General features: G+C 42.8%; 1 protein-coding gene across 1 annotated transcript in view; it reads right to left on the bottom strand.

Annotated features, from left to right (window-relative positions):
- Positions 1–8,647: 8,647 nt before the first annotated feature.
- The window catches only part of lepr (leptin receptor), a 23,562-nt gene continuing 14,915 nt past the window's right edge, over positions 8,648–17,294 (bottom strand). The window contains exons 11-17 of the mRNA XM_061825651.1: positions 16,540–16,654; positions 14,677–14,894; positions 13,325–13,476; positions 11,966–12,119; positions 11,803–11,896; positions 11,625–11,700; positions 8,648–10,929 (exon numbers count right to left, since the gene is read on the bottom strand). Of these exons, the coding sequence (XP_061681635.1) occupies positions 10,096–10,929; positions 11,625–11,700; positions 11,803–11,896; positions 11,966–12,119; positions 13,325–13,476; positions 14,677–14,894; positions 16,540–16,654 (1,643 nt within the window). The 3' untranslated portion in view covers positions 8,648–10,095. The remainder of the gene's footprint in view (positions 10,930–11,624; positions 11,701–11,802; positions 11,897–11,965; positions 12,120–13,324; positions 13,477–14,676; positions 14,895–16,539; positions 16,655–17,294) is intronic.

The raw sequence follows: 17,294 nt of genomic DNA, 5'->3' as shown, positions 1-17,294 counted from the left end.
GTTCAATTAAAAACGGAACATTTTTGTAGTTGTCAAGGTAAAATATTTGGTGAATTACTTTCCTGGTGAATGTATTATGTTGGTCTAATTATAGCTGTTAACATCCATCCATCCATCCATTTTCTTTGCCACTTATCCTCACGAGGGTGGCAGGGAGGGCTGGAGCCTACCCCACCTGTCAACGGGCAGGAGGCGGGGCACACCCTGAACTGGTTGCCAGTCAATCACAGGGCACCTAGAGACAAACAGCCACATTCACAAACACACCAAGGGGCAATTTAGAGTGTCCAATTAATGTTGCTTGTTTTTTTGGATGTGGGACAAATGTCAAAATGTGACAGACTATAAACTGTGAATCATTCTCCAAAGACCTCTTGACCTCTGCGAGCTGGGTTATCCCACTGACCTGTGGGAGGAGTGGAAGGGGTTTTGCTGTAAATGCTGAGATGTGATGAAGTGGATCAGTTCTTCAGATCTAAACACACACTATGCCAGCCTGATTTACCCACGAGGTGATGTTGGTATTGTGTCTGTCGGAGTGGCGGTGGTGTCCAAAAAAAGTGAGCCACTGAGTTAGGGCTTGTCTGGGACTAAATCATATTTACAGAAACTGTTTATGTTTGAGTCTGGCAGCATAGTTGCAGGTTTTGACTCTCGGCTTGGCCTTCGACCTTTCTGTGTGGCGTTATCGCTGTATTTGTGTGACTTCTTTCCCGGCACTCTGACATCCTCCCAAGGTCCAAACACTTGCTAGTATGGTTGTGCATTAGTTTTCTCTCTCTGTGTATCACTCCTGTGACTGACAAGAAATTAGTCAAGTATTAAGATGGGATGAGAGGTACTTTGAGAAAGAAAGACTAGTACATATATGTTTTATGGCGGTGCCCTACAAATTCAAAATGTCCACAGATTTCCCTGTCTTCACTTCTGCCTTTGCCACAAATACACACTGTGGTTTTGTTTGGCCAAAACAAATTAGGATGCAGACATATCAAAATGGCTTCTTTTTTTTCCCTTTAGATACAGCCTGGGGTTGTTAGGATATTCTCAGATAATGGAATCCCACGAGCTTGGTCCTGCTTTTGGATGTTTTTAATCCAGGGGTCCTTGGGCTTCGTGGGATGCTCAGGGAGACAAACAAAGTGAGGGTGAACTGGGCCACAGTGTTCCCATAACTTGATGTAATCTATCACGGATCAGGGCGAGCAGAGAGCCATTGGAAAATTCTGGCAGTTGGTGACATTCCAGTATTTCCCCTCAGTGTTTGGAGAAACAACATTGACAACAAAGTGACCGGTTACATGTTCACATGTAGGTCTACATGTTCATTTGTTACGACAAAATTTACACGCTAGGTGGTTGTTTCCAGATCTCAATCCAGGAGATACAGTGAAGAAAAAAGGTAGGTTTGCACGCACTCCATGATGGATTTTGGCCCACTCCTCCACACAGATCTTCTCTAGATCAAACAGGTTTCTGGGCTGTCGATGACAAACCCGGAGTTTCAGCTGCCTCCAAAGATTTTCTATTGGGTTTCTGTCTGGAGACTGGCTAGGCCACGCCAGAACCTTGATATGCTTCTTACGGAGCCACTCCTTGGTTTTCCTGGCTGTGTGCTTCAGGTCATTCTCGTGTTGAAAGACCCAGCCACGACCCATCTTCAATACTCTGACTGAGGGAAAGAGGTTGTTCCCCAAAATCTCACAATACATGGCCGCAGTCATCCTCTCTTTAATACAGTGCAGTCATCCTGACCCATGTGCAGAAAAACACCACCAAAGCATGATGCTACCACCCCCATGCTTCAATGTAGGGATGGTGTTCTTGGGATGGAACTCATCATTCGTCTTCCTCCAAACACAGTTAGTGGAATTATGACCAAAAAAAGTTCAATTTTGGTCTCATCTAACCGCAAAACTATCTCCTATGACTCCTCTGTATCATCCAAATGGTCAGTGGCAAACTTAAGACGGGCAAGACAAGTTTGAGTCTTACTGATTGTATGGGGTGGACAGGAGTCTTTATGCAGCTAACGACCTCACACAGATGCATCTGATTCAGGATCATGCATTGAGTGGAGGTGAACTTTTAAAGGCAGACTAACAGGTCAGAATTGTAGCTGATAGACAGGCATTCAAATCAGTGAGGCGGACCCCTGCGCTTTGTTCCCCGTAATTACTACTGAAAAAAATGGGACTCCTCGTACGGTCTGGCCTTTCCGAGATCATTGCCTCATGCCTCGTTCCCACACTCTGATGATTCCGTTCCTGATCTCCTGTGTACTGACCCCCGCCTGCCCACTGACGACCTTGTTACTGCTGCTTCCGCGGACTCCCTGCTTGATCCCCAACACTGGACTGAATAGAAACGTTTCCCGAACTGCCTCTACATCTCCTGGGTCGTGCATTTGGGGTCAACCCCGTGTTCTGGTTGTGATACCAGCTGACGCAGCTCATACAATTGTCCACTACACAGTTGCGCATTCATTGCTGTACTAACATATTTCAAAGACAAGTAGTGGCTCCATAGTTCACGCGAGTTCATGGCCAGACTTGACTTTTTTGATCTGTCTCGGTCACTTTAACAGTGCTGACGTCATCTGTTAGTCAATTGAACCATAAATAAATCTGCTCTCCGACCCCTATTCATGGGGAAAATGGCCTCTCAGCCGGAGGCTTAAGATCATAAAAGGCGTATTTCCAGGGGGTGGAGTTAAAAAAAATAAAGCAAAGAAGTACACAAAAGCGCGGGCTGTCTCTGTGCTACATGCGGCCATGTGGACTCCGGGTCGGACCAATTAGGACTTAATTGAGTGTCGGAGTGAAAGAGGGCCTTTCAACTGGCCCTCTTTCACCCCGTTAGCTAGAGACAAACATGCTTTGTGACACACACGCACACATTCCTCTCGCCCGACCCACTTATGGCAGGCAAGGCTCGGGCCAGAGGGCTGTCCTCGGTCGTCGTCGTTAGAAAAACGTGCGTTTCACATGCTTGGCCAATAATAATGTGATGACTTTACCCCTGCAAATATTCAGACCGTAGGCTGGAATCATTCAGTTTTTAAAAGGCAGCTCGAGAGTTTTAATGTGTTTGTCAACACTGAATGGGAATAACCTAGATTTTTTTTATGTTGGGAGTTTTAAGAAATGAGATTGTGTTAGTATACAGGAAGTGAAATGTATTTCATAGAAATTAAAAAAAATCAATGGCCAAACCAATATAGTGTGTGGGGTTATGAACCTTAAGTCTGGCTGGAATCCTCTGGTGAACATGATTTTTCCAACATGTTTTAAATCTTCATCCCCCATCACAAACTGGTGTGCAGTTCTTGAAGAGTTTTGTTTTTATGATCCTTGAGTTTGAAATAATGAAATTGAATGACATTTTACCAAGCAGCCTCACCTTCCTATTTCTGCTCCATTGTGCGTTTGTCAGGGTTTGTCAAAATGCGTAGTTTTTCATCATTCTTTTTATTATTATGCAGATTGTTCTCTCCTTGCTTGTTTGCCCCCCCCCTCACAAAATTGAGTCACGTGTCTGTTCAGTTCTGTGATACCTGATGGCACAAACAACATTCTATGTATTTATTCATCAGAGGTCTCCAGATTAACATCTTTCTTCCATTGTTTATTATTTTTTGAGCACCCTTATGAATGTAACGATACATTTCCAAACAACCAAGGTGCATTTGAGCAAAGATTACAGGGCGAGAGAGGATTTACATTCCCCGGGAGCCAAAGTGTGTCCAGCATGAAGTAGTGCGGTGCCAGGCAACCAAAGCTCTCTGTTTACTGAAAGAGTGACGCCAGTGAGCTTGCGGGTCTCTAAAGCCACCATGAGCGATTTCCTCTCGTTTCCTGTGTGGCTGTGGAGGTTTGTAGCGAGCTTGCCACAAATCTGACCTTTGGCCCGAAATGTGAAGGCCTTCAAAGCCGGCGTGGATAAACATCAGTCGCGAAAGCCCATCATCGCTGCTGCATGAATTCATGATCAATGAAGGATTTACAATGTCAAGCTGCTGAAGCCTTCTCCGGGTACCCATAAACAAAGCTGATGCTGACAGCAAGTGGCATGAACACGTTTCTCATCTGTAGCACATCAGCGGCCTACAACGAACGTATTTTTCCGTCTGTGATGAACATGGAATACAACACCATATTGCAATTTGGAATAGGTACACCTGCACAAGCTCATGAAGCGCTAAACTACAATGTTGCCTCAATAAAGGCTTGGGAGGTAGTCAGTCATTCAGCGTATCCATTTTCTGTGCCGCTTATCCTTACTATGGTCACTGGTTGCCAGTCAATCACAGGGCACACAGAAACAAAAGCATTCACACACACATTCACACCTGGGGGGAATTTAGAGTCTTCACTTACCTGTTTTGGGATCTTGGGAGGACACCCACACAGCACGGTGAGAACATTCAAACTCCACACATCCGCAGAGGGGATTTGAATCCCAGTCCTCATGACTCTAAGGCAGATATACTATAAATAATAACACCAGGAAATGATTTTAAAGTGCCACTGTCATGAAATGCATTCTTTTTAGTATGTTATTAATGAAAAAACGGCAGCCGACATGGAGCATCGGTTTTTTTCACCACAAAACATGTTTTTGACATATACAGCTTTTTGTAACTCCCGCCATGAAAATCATCTCGAGGGATGTGTTTTCGAGAAGAAGCAGGATGTGACGTACATGGCGAAAAGAGGTTCTGTGTAAGAAGGGGCGCGTTCGTCTCCCATGGTTAGGGTGCACCGCGTGTTTTCAATGGCAAATGTCTGGGGTGACGTCACGGACAGAGGATGCAGCCAATATGGCGGCCACTTGGATGTCGTAGAATGACACTTCTGCAACTTTGCGCATGGATGACGCGCTCTCCGCTCAAATTAATTTTTTCGTATAGACATTGAAGTGAATAATGTTATATGTATTTTTCATTACAATATCTATTTTAGAATGTTCATAGGGATGACACTTGGCCTTTAAAAATCAATTGGAGATCAACTGTGACAGCTCAAATCAATGCCAGCATGTATACAGTTCAGCAACAGGATCAGGCTTTGAAGATCGGAAAAAAGGGAGGCAAGACATTGTAATGCACAGTTCGCGGGTCAGGAAATGCTCAGATTTCACTGTCTTAATCTACGATTCGCAGAGAGCAGAATGGGGAACTCAGTTTTTGTAGAATCCCCAACAAGCTGTGAGACAGGAACAGGCAAACATCAAAAGGCCCTCTGTTGGCCAAGCCGGGACAGTTGTACCATACCCCCCCCCCCCCAATTCTACACCACTGCCTTTTTTTTTAATGTAACCAGTTAAAAAAACAAAACAAAAAACTGAAATAACAGCACATTTTCTTTCAAGTTTCATATCTAACCAGAATTATATTTGAAGATGGTAACTAAGGTTCATACAGTTCCTTACAAAAATGAAAACACCAGCAGGCCTTATTCATATGGGATTGTGTAAGGTGCAAAAAAAACATCTTATGTTGAGCAGATCGTAGTCCAAGTCTCATCACCGGACCACTTGGAAGACAAGTTCTCCTGGCCAATGCATTGAAAAAAAAAATTTAACTGGACATGGCATATTTTTGGATGCTTCCCCCACCCCAACTTGTTCAAATCAATTCATTTTTTTTTTCTTGATGGGAAACATTTGTGTCTTCCATATTTAGATTCCATGACATTCTTTCCAATGCATACTAGAAACGTATCCAAGCTCCATGGCTGCCTGCACGATGACAAAAAAAAAAGCCTCAACGTCTCTGAGTTTCCCCTTTCCCGTTCCATAACGATATCAGAACCTATCATGGCATCAGTCCTTTGCTCTGTCTTTACTTTAGCCAGTTGCTCTTTGCACCACTATGTCCTTCTACGGTGAACAATTTGAAAGCCAAAACAAAGAAGGCGAGTCCACTCACCTTCACACGACAGCTACTCTTCTGCCTCCTGGTGGCTAAAATACGCAAACGCACCAGAACTTTCTTTGGAGAGTGAAGGGGAAAATGAAAATTACAAGGTATATAGAGCTCGTGCACGTGACGTCACCATTTTCACGGCGCCGTCTTGGCGGTCAAACACAGCTGCTCGACATTGTGGGAGACATTGAACCGGAGGAGAATATTTACAATACCCTAGACGTGTTGTGCTGTTGGTTGTCACAACAGACAGGACAGATATTCAAAGAGATCATTCTACAGAATACCAGCTGAAAAGACCAGAAAATATCGATGGATTTCGGCAATTAAACATGATGGATGGCGCCCAACCAAAATACACACAAGCCTGTGTAGGAATTGCTTCATTTCAGGTAGGAATTATTTTTCTCAATCTCAAATTACCAAAAAGTATTTATAATGCCAACTTGGCAGATTTGAGAACAATGCGTGTTAAAAAAAAATAAAAACTTTGTGTCGCAAAAGTTTACGGAGGATAAGTGTGGCCGCAATCGCTTCAGTGTATGTTCCATGGAGACGACTCTGTACTCTTTTTTTTTTTCTCAATCATAGTTAATGAATTCGAGTTTGTGTAAAACCAGGGGTCCTTTATTTAAATATTGGCATTTGTATTAAATACTTGCGGAAAAGATCGATGGATTCTGGGAAAGGTCAATGTGTCGCCGAACACACTTCCGCGTCCACGAGCCGTCAACCGTCGTTATTTTTTCAAATCATAGTTAATGAATGCAAGTTTGTGTAAAACCAGGTGTCATTTATTTAAATATTGTTATTTTTATTAAATACTAGCTGAAAAGATCGATGGATTCCGGCAAATTTCTTCGAATACACTTCCGCATTCACAAGCCTCTATGCCAAGTTTATCTCATTTTTCCACATACCGTTGTTTATTTTCACCTTCTAAATGTCTGACAGTATCAGACAAGACAGTGGGCATCATGCTCCAAGGCATATTTCCGTGTCGTCTCCAACCGATTTACCATTGAGCAATGCTTAGCTTGACCAGAAATATGGTGAGGTAAACAAAAGTCACATGTTTTTATGACATAGGTGCACAAGCTCTATAAGCCTATTTACATTTCACCTGTAGACTAATTTACTTCAACATTGAAAAATATATGATTTTATTCTTCCTTTTCAAATTTTGGCCTGTTACGTTTTACAACCTTTGGAAAAGGTGATGCAAGATTTAAAAAAAAAGACTTAAGTAGATGTAAGGTCAACTGTCACAGATGAGGGTTTTGTCACAGTACTGTACTCGCATGAAAGATAAGAGTGGAGGGCCCACGTGTAGGGAAGCAGGGGAGGGCTGCAGGAAATGGGCAAAAAAAAAAAAGTACTACAAAAGAAGCCAGACAAGAACTTCTACAGCATGATCAAAATATAAGGAAATTAAAGTAACAATTATTCACTACATAGGGAAAAAAAAAACAGGGAGCTAAATACGTACAAGCAAATTGAGGAGAGGCAAGCCTGGACAAAAAAAAAGAAGTCGAGATGGAGTGAGCTGATCGGTTGACTCAAGGAACAGGGATGACGAGAACAGGTGAAGACCAAACCCTAATGAAAAACATGACATGATAAAGTCAACAAAAACATTCATTTTGACAAATGGCGGTGTGGTCTTCATTGGTTGGGATCGTGTGGCCTAGTAAGGGAGGTAAAACTGGGACAGCACAACTGCGACTTGGTAGAACATGAACCACGAAACGTGAAGGCAGTGTCCATGTGTACATTATGCATTATACAGACCTTATGTGTTTGTTTTTGTTTTTTATTAGTGTTTAGTTTTTTTGTTTTAAAACAATCAATTTGTGGAGAAGGTAGACCTGAAGCATCCATGTTGCAGGTTGGTTGTTTTAAAAATATGCTAGCTAGCATTAGCTGCAGGCATTATACTATCAAAACAATGTTTCCCATAGCTTTACCGACATTGTGAACTGACAAAGACAATATTATCAAATGATTACAAAATACACCTTACCCATCTGTTGGGGTTTTTTTTTTTTTTTTTTTTTTTGAGGGGGGGTTCAGATTAGACAAATTGTTTGGTTGCATAAATTTATGATTTTTAGGCTGGGACATTACAATCCATTCACCATAGATTACTTTCGAAGACAAACATTTTTTAAGACAATGGACACCATTGCCTTAAAACACGCAAAATCTAGCTTCGCCGAATGTGTCGCTTCATAATCACTAATCTCTTAATAAAGTGGAGTATATTGATGCATGTTGTTTACCAGTTGAAGCCACAAAGGGGCGACACATTACTATCGGTGAGTAGTCTCAGTGTGGGTTTTTTTTTTTTTTTACAAATGTTGTCATTTTCTCCTACTGCGCAACCTGTCACCTTTTTTTTATGCGTCACGCATTTTGGACATAAACTATGATTCGAATTCTGTAATACTCTTATATGCATGCAAATTGAAGTTTGTTCAAAGTTAAAAGGGAAATCCAGTCCTTGCATTAACAGTATATCCAATAGGTCATGTAATATGTTCTCTATTTTGACAGTGTGATGTTAAATCCTCTCTCATTTAATCGTATTTTGGGAAGATTTTTATGGACAATTCCGAATTTTCAGGGGCGCTGCCATTTTCAAGAGTCACATGACGTACGTAGGCGGATGTGACGTGTTATGTGCCGTTCTAAACACTACATAGTACACCAATTATGCCCAGCGCTGATTTCTCGGATTTATCCTCATCTGATGAAGAAATAGCAGCATCAGAGTCTGACAAGCAAGCTCCAGCGGCGGACCGTTAGCCGATCTTCGGCGGTCAGTGAGGCCGTTAGCCGAGCTTCAGGGAGCGAGCTAACAGCCTCCCCAGCCGCTGAAGTCCGGCTCACGGCCTCCTCAGACGCCGCAGATCACTCGTTAGACTCCGCGTCATTCCCGTCCGAAGAACCAGCCGTGGCTGTCGGCCCAGAGCTCCGGGGGCCATTGTTTATGCACTTATGTCGTGTGTATGCCTCTGAGTAGTCAGACTTCACGTCATTCCGTCCGAAGAACCATCCGAACATTAAATATTATTTACAGCCACAGCTTCAAATCTGTATGGAAGTATTCCTCCGTTTTCCCGATCATCTGCAGACATGACATCCATCAGATGAGGATAAATCTGAGAAATCAGCGCTGGGCATGAATGGTGTCCCATGTAATCGATCGTTTGGAACGGCACGTAACGCGTCACATCCGCCCACGTAGGTCACTCGGGACTCGGGAAAATGGCAGTGCCCCTGAAAATTCGGAATTGTCCATAAAAATTTTCTCAAAACACTATTAAATGAGAGAGGATTTAACACCACATTGTCAAACTAGAGTACATATTACATGACCTATTGGATACAAATTTCATGCAAACCACTGAATTTCCTCTATAAGTCAAAATTAATGAAAGACACGCAAAATTCTAATAACAAATAATTTATATCCACCATGAAAAATAGACAATATAATATAAATATGCAACATCAGATTTCAGTATGTTCATTTTCTGTTTTCGGATTTAGACTCACTGGACAATCAGAACAACGTTACGATCTGTTAATATGAACAAAGGCAGATGTTTCCAGATGTTTCTGCAGAGTTCTTCTTTCAATCTGTGTACTTTATATGCATGTTATATTTACATGAGAAGGCATCGTACGATGACATCTGTCACGTACGAGCTGTCAGACATGAGTTGTCACCACAGCAATTTATGAATTGACAGCATTGTTTTCGCCCCGCATATTCTCTTGAACCTCACTCATGTTTTATTCAGAACATTACCTGAGCTTGAATATCCTCATCTGTATCCATTGTAACGTGACTGCGAGAGAAGTAGTTTGGTCTGGCCGAAACTTGGAACTCGGCTCTATAGGCCCAATCACAATGAAGTACATGCCCACTGCGGGGGGTCATCACCCCACATTGAACAAAGAAATAGCAGCATTGATGAACGTCACTCTGGTGTCACACACACACACCATTTGAAGCTTTTTGACGCTGTTGGACATTCTGTGTAAATTTAACTCTGGATGAACTGACTTCCATTTTGAAAGTCTTTCGTGATGATGCAGCACGCAACACGGGAAATTGAACGCGGAACACATCTGTGCTCGCTCATCACGTGAGGCTTTCAATCCGGCAGTTGCCTGGTGTATGGAGCAGTCCTGAACTGCGGCATGTAGAGTGGCGATAACACGCAAGTTGACGCAGGAAGAAGCTCAGTGGGCGGAAGGTGCGAATCCGCTGAGCAATCGTCTCTGTTCAAAATGACACTTTTAAGCCGTTCTTCTTTGCGCTGGGCCTCATCCTCGCCTTGATAGTCCACGCCGAGATAGTACAAGTCCTTCTCCCCTGCCGCATCTTCTTGATCTGACGTTTCTGAAAGTTCCTCCACCGAGTTGTAGGAGCAGGATCGACGGGGGTCCCCCGTCTCTCCGCCGTGGCAGCTCTCCAGCTCCCACAGGCCACCGGGGAAGGATCCAGAAATATCAGAGTAGTTGGCGGAGAAATTGCCCTCGTCACTGGAGCTGCTGCCGCTGCCATCCCGGGCGTGGAGATGAACAGACTGTTGCTGCTGCTTCGGGTCCGAGAGCAGCACCGTGGCGTACGTGACCGAAGATTGAGCCGAATTCTCCATGATACTGGGCGAGGCGTCGACGAGCTGCAGCTCGTCCAGCCGCGGTCTGGGAGCGGTTAAAATATCCAAATCTAGGACCGATGGGGGAATGTCACCCAAGAGAGCCTCGCCGCCCACTAACATATTTTGGTTACCCTCAAGAAATGCAGGAAGGGACACAATGTCAGGAGTCGGGGACATAAGTGGACTTCGGACCAAGGCCGTGCCGAGAACTGAGAGGTTGGCCTTTTCCATGATGACCACTTTGGAAATGTTCTCAGAGGGGAGCAGCAGGGGCCACGCTGGGAGTACATCGGAGGCCTGGAAGAGCTCCTGGAAGGCGTCAGCCTGCAGAAATGATTAAAATAATAATGATAAATTTGAACTTGCCATTGCTCTTTCTGAAAGGTTTTCCAACCTCTCATGATACGCCACCAAACAAATGTGTCACAAAGTGTACAACATGTTCTGAAATAGCAATTTGAGGGTAATCTAACCTCACTCGGTCATTCAGTTCTCCCTCTTTACGTTACGTCAAGTTAATGCTGATGACACAGTAAGTCCGTGTAATATTTTGTTCATGTGGAGTAGCTAACCAATCAGTACATTTCTAAGAGTTATCCACACATTTTAAACTTGTGTTGAGAATGTTAAAAAATGTTTGATGATGGCGACAGTTTGACACGGGAACTGATTATCAACAGGGGTTCCACTGTATACGTCAAATTTGACACACGATTACACAACTCGTTTTAATGAACAAATCTACAAGAAGGGGGACACTTTGGCAAATCTGATTTGTGTGTCCGGCACAGCAAACATATTGATAGTGAAATTTGCAAAAGTCTCGCTTGGGTCATGTGGTCTTTGTTCTAGTACTACAGCTTCCTCCTGCATTCTGAAACAGCTCTGCTGGTTTGTCCGTCAGCCGTCCGATTGATAGGTCGGCGGTCAAAAGTGACCCAAAGTTAGCTAGCCGGGCCAGACTGCAGCGCACCCGTGGGAGATAATGTATAAATGAAAGTTTCCGGCTATTCTTTTACCTTCTTAAAGTTGAGTCCTTTTGCCCAGGAACATTTCTTTGGGTTGGGCACGTCCTTCCACACAAACCTTTTCATCCTGTCAACAACAAGTACGTACGTCAACTATATATCTAAAGCGCTCCCATTGGTTGGGCAATTTATTTAAATGTCACCAATGAAGCCAGTGAGTCGCTCTTACTGGTTCTGGGAGAGGACCACGGTGATAAAGAGGACGATGGACAGGAGGATGATGACCAGCATCGTCGTGTAGGCTGTCGGGTCTCCTGTGGTGGCTACATTATGTGGGAAAGGCACATCAGGAGTTCAGAAGTGCCAAAAAGGCGATATCAATGATGTCTCACCTCCCCTGTTCTGGGGTACAGAGTACTTCAAGACACTCCAGTCGCTCCAGTAGCCAGTGAGGTTGGTGGGAACGCACCTCACCTGAACCCTGTAAACCTGAATCGTGTCCGGAATTGGAACCTCCACCCACGGTACCGACACCGGATTATAGATCTGCATTTGGTGAGAAGAAACGATTCAACCAAAAGGTAAAGATCGCAGTGGTACACAGATCTGATGTACTTGGTGACCAATGGTCCCTCTAAGCTGCGCAACTGCACATTTGCGCACTTGTCGCACACTCTCAGCGCAGAGGAAAACAGATCCAGCGCAGTGAACTATCGCCTCATTTTTTTTTTATAAACACAGCACTACACCGCCTCTCACAAAGAGCTGCTGCGAGCCACACACTCTACTTCCTAGTTTACTTGACACCGCCCCCCTCCATTTTAAAGGGGTACAGTCATAATTACAAAAAGCAGGGTGTGTGAATAATTTAAGAAAAAGTGGTGAAACTGGATGAGATTTTCTCTTTCTTGAGTAAAAACGGTCTGGTCTGAAGCCAAAGTAGATAGTGCAGGATGAGATTGTGTGAAATGTTAAAATTCCAATTCTAATTCTGTATTTTAAATATAGGAGGCAATATAACATTAGCCCTAAAACTGTTTGGGAACATCATTCAGCTTTCAACATACATTGCGAAAGATATTCTGCAAGCAATAATTCAGTTTAAACCAAGAAAAACATACGGGGATATCATTGTGGGTTAAAAAAAAAAAATGAAACAAAGTTGGAAGCGACATTTCAAATTTATAGTTCATAGTTGGCTTGGTATTTGTATTGTAATGTATTTTTTTAGTTTGTTGACATTTTCAGTGTAAATTTGCAAAAAACATGAGATGGCTCTCAAAAATGTTCTGATGGGAATGTAATCTGAACCTTTCAATGAGTTCATGACTTCAATGGATGACACTGATTGACCACAGTGCATACGTCTGATGTTGCTCACAGTGGTCAAAGGGGGCGCTCACGGGCTTAGTGTGATTGCTCAGACGTCAAAAATTAGAGGGAACATTGTTGTTGACTACTTATGTTGTGTTAGGAATAGCGTGAAGCTAACATTGTTATTAAAACAACAAATAAAGGGCTTCCCTTGAAAGTTTTTTTCTATTAGAGTTGTCGGAGAAAATACAAACTAAAATAAAAAAATCCCATTACAAAATTCACAGCCTAAAGAGGTCCAAAACTCCAGAGATTCAGACATTTGACATTTGTTTGTACTTCCTAGGTGGGTCTTTAAAGGAACTGTATTTGAAAGAATTCCGGATTTTCGTGCTCAAACTCGTTTCGGTCCTGTCACTGGTTCCAGAATAACTCACCTTCCATTCTGGCTGAGCTCTGCTGGTAGGAGAGCCGAGACGCAACTGACACTGGACTCCCTGCACAGGAAAAGATGGAGGCTCCCACGTGATTCTCAGGACCCCACCGATCAGATTCGCTGCAGTCACGTTGGTTGGTGGGTGGGGCTTCACTGCAAGTCAGAGAATGGACCACCAGACTCTGTTAGTTCATATAACCTTAGAAGAAGATCTGGGACGCCAATATATAAAGGTATTTAATTCAATGTCACAACGTTCACTTTGGACCGACACTGGTACTCATTTCACAGTACAGGTACTGTAGAAGTGTCCTGCAACAAACTGAGAGCAGTGGCTTACCTGAAAAACCTTGGGAAGAGCTCCACGTACATTGCTAAATAGTTCTAAGTATGAGGTATGTAATGGTATTTTTTTTTGTTACTGAATATTTTGATAAATTATGCATGTGGCAATCTAGTACCAAAAAGACACAGGCAGTCCAAATATTTTTGAGGTATTTTTAAAATATTGATGGCATACTTAAACAACAAAGAGGTCAAAAAGAAGCATTTCCTAATTGTCCTTTACAGACAAATATGACAAAGATATACTAGGTCAGAAGCAATATTTTGACCCCTTGCGCAATATACTTACTAATTATAAGCCTCCCCCAGTACATTTGGAAAGGAAATACCATTTGGTACATACATAAGCCACACCTATGTAAAAGCCGCAAGTGCCCACATTGAAACCCACGTTGAAACACGAGATATTTACAAAGAAAGACGGTACACAGAAAGAGTTTTCAAAGTTTTAATATCTTAGCTTAGCTTAACATAGCAACAACTTGATAGCACAAAATGTGCTGGTTTAAAAAAAAAAAAAAAAAAAAAAAACAGCCGTGGTAGCTATACAGTAGCAACACAGTAGGACAGCACTAGCAAAAAAAAAAAACATACCAGTAAAAGTCACTTCCTCGGCACATATATTCTACCGGTGTCACTTTTACCTTTTCCGCTTGAGCGCCCCCTTGCGGCCGTTAGAAAAAAAATGCACAAATTAACCGCATCACCGCATACGCCGCATGGTTGAAAGTGTGTGAAAAAAGCCGCGGTTTATAGGACGGAAATTACGGTAGTCGAATGCTAAAAATAATAATTCCCATTTTTGAACGGCACTGCCCGGAAGGTGCGCTCATTTTTGTAGTTGTAGTTTGGAGTCTACAATTGTACTGCATCATTTTGCATGAGTATTAAGGCATTTATAACACATACAACATTTTAAAACTATATATACTGTATTTTTTAACTGAAGTTGTTCCCATAGATGTAATTAGATTCCTGCTGTCTTTTCTTGGTTGGCAGTCCGCTTACCGTGATCTATAGGTGACACGTAGACGGGTTTGGATCTGAAAGGCCCCCGATGGGACAGCCCCTCCAGCCACAGTTTGTAGCAGTTCATCCGAATAGGCTTGATGGTGCAGACTTGTTCTTCAGATTCGAGAACCGGCACGCATTTAGGCCCCATCTCTCCGACTTTCTCGCCCTTTTTCTCTCTTTCCTCCATCTCCTCGCAGGGCAGATCGGCCCATCTGTCGTGAAAGACAGCCAAGAGTTTTACGAGAGCAACCATCGCTATCATTTGCAAAAGACCTATATTTCAGATTTAGAATAATCCAATTCCACTTATTGCTTTTGTTGTTGTCATTATTATCTTTCCTTTTTCTTAGCATATTGTGGAGTGCTTTTTTTTTTTAACTCATAAGTATTGCATCTTGTCTTGTTGTCATAACAGGTATCGCCCAAGGGTTCCAAAAACAAGAAAATTTGAAACCTAAAATTTTTTTTTGTACTTGAAGTGAATATGTAAATCACTGTACACATAGTTTTTGGAAAATTTCTTCTGAGGTGCTTTGATGTGGTAAAATTTTTCTTCTTTTTTTTTTTTGACTACTATAGTTTCTTCTTTCGGCTTTGTCCCATTGGGGGGTCGCCACAGCGTAACATCTCCGATGGACACTCATATTTGTTTGGCACAATTTTTACGCCGATGCCCTTCCTGACTCAACCCCTCTTGGGGAGAAGAGGCCCCAGTGAGATGCAAACTTACAACCCCTGTTTTACCAAACCAACGCTCTAGAGCTACGAGGCCTCATTTGTCTGCGTGAGTATACAAGCCTCTTGTTGCGTTTTCGCCTTGTGGTCACAACCAGCGTTTCTGTGCCACCACAGTTTAGTCTTGTCAAGTCTTGCTTTTTGCCGAGTAGTAATCCGACTTCGTTTTCATGTTTTTGGACCTTCCCTGTTGCCACGTTTTTTTATACTGCTGTTTTTGCACTGCTTATCTGTGTATGACCTCTGCCTGGAATAAAACCACCCTCAACATCATGACCCTGCCTCAGAGTCCTGCATTTGGGTCCAGCACCATGTCACATGCCCGTAACAGAACGAACTGGCCATACATGGACCCAGTGGACTACTATGACTATTGTTATTGGTTTCCCTTTGAGGTTAATTTCTTTTCTCACTTATGGGTATGAACTCGGTTGAGGATGACCTACTAGATCAGATAATTGGAGATGAGAGAAACCCTCCTATTCTGTCATTTATAAAGGTATTATTATGCCACTGTTAATGAATGTGAATTAATTGTATTTTGTTTCCTTTCTTTCTCCCTTTCTTTCCCTTTTCTTTCTTTCTCCGTATGTAAAAGTGTGGAGAAAATAAATAAAAAAAAAGAATACTCCAATTCGTCCAAACAATGTAACGAAGTGGTGGAGAAATCTTTAAATTGCATTATTTATTCGAAGCAGGAAATGGTTATAATGAATGAAAATGAAATGTTCTTTGACTATATTACAATAACAACTTGTTGAACAGACGTGTAGAAAACCATTTGAAGTGCGGCGCAACAGTTACAAGACACGTCTCAACAGGAATGCCAACTATTGGGCTTTTCTTTACGATGATTTATGTACAAATGAATTTACTGCTCCGAGGGGGAAAAAAAAAGATGAAAAAAATTTTAATTGAGCAACTTCCTGGCATCCTCTTGGCGTGCAGGATTGGACACATGTATTTCTAGGGTGTGCCTCAAAAGAACCTCGTCTCATTCAGTACACTGCGTTCGGTGAAGTTGCGCATAATAACAAGCGCTTATTTGAGTATTCATTAACATGAGGACATGTGAGGGCACTCCAAAGTCAACAGCAACTAAATGAAAAAATCGTGACCTACAAGAAGTGGAATGTTGGTTTTTGGGGTTGGTTGAACCACGGTGTGTTTTTCCACCAGCGGCACTTGAGAGCGTCGATATCGCCACTGGTTTTACATGCGATGTCAACAGACGCTTCTGCAAAAAAAAAAAAAAAAAAAAAAACAGAAGTACACCAAGATTATGGAAAATGAAAACAAGGACAGCCCACCCATCATTGTGATACTCGGGGTCGCATTGTCACATGTCTCCACTCTCTTTCCTGCCTTTGTCAGCAGCAGGAAGAAGGAACAAACACTTTCAAAACATCAGAGATGAAAGCAGAAGAATTCGGACATAATTACATAACCATCCATCCCTCCATCTTTTATACCGCTTATCCTCCTAAAGGTCATTGTTGTGCTGTAACCTATTCCAGCTGACTTTGGAAGGGAGTCCACACACACATTTCACACATTTAGTCTTACTCAATGAGGCGGCACAGTGGAGCAGCTGGTAAAGCGTTGGCCTCACAGTTCTGAGAACCCGGGTTCGATCCCGGCCCCGCCTGTGTGGAGTTTGCATGTTCTCCCCATGCCTGCATGGGTTTTCTCCGGGCACTCCAGTTTCCTCCCACATCCCAAAAACATGGAACATTAATTGGACACTCTAAATTGCCCCTACGTGTGATTACGAGTGCAGTTGTTTGTCTTAATGTGCCCTGCAATTGGCTGGCAAACAGTTCAGGGTGTAGCCCTCCTCTTGCCTGTTGACAGCTGGGAAAAGCTCCAACTGTCCC

This window comes from Syngnathoides biaculeatus, chromosome 7 (assembly GCF_019802595.1).
Source record: "Syngnathoides biaculeatus isolate LvHL_M chromosome 7, ASM1980259v1, whole genome shotgun sequence".
In the NCBI taxonomy this organism is placed as follows: domain Eukaryota; kingdom Metazoa; phylum Chordata; class Actinopteri; order Syngnathiformes; family Syngnathidae; genus Syngnathoides; species Syngnathoides biaculeatus.
This window is presented reverse-complemented; position numbering and strand designations above follow the sequence as displayed.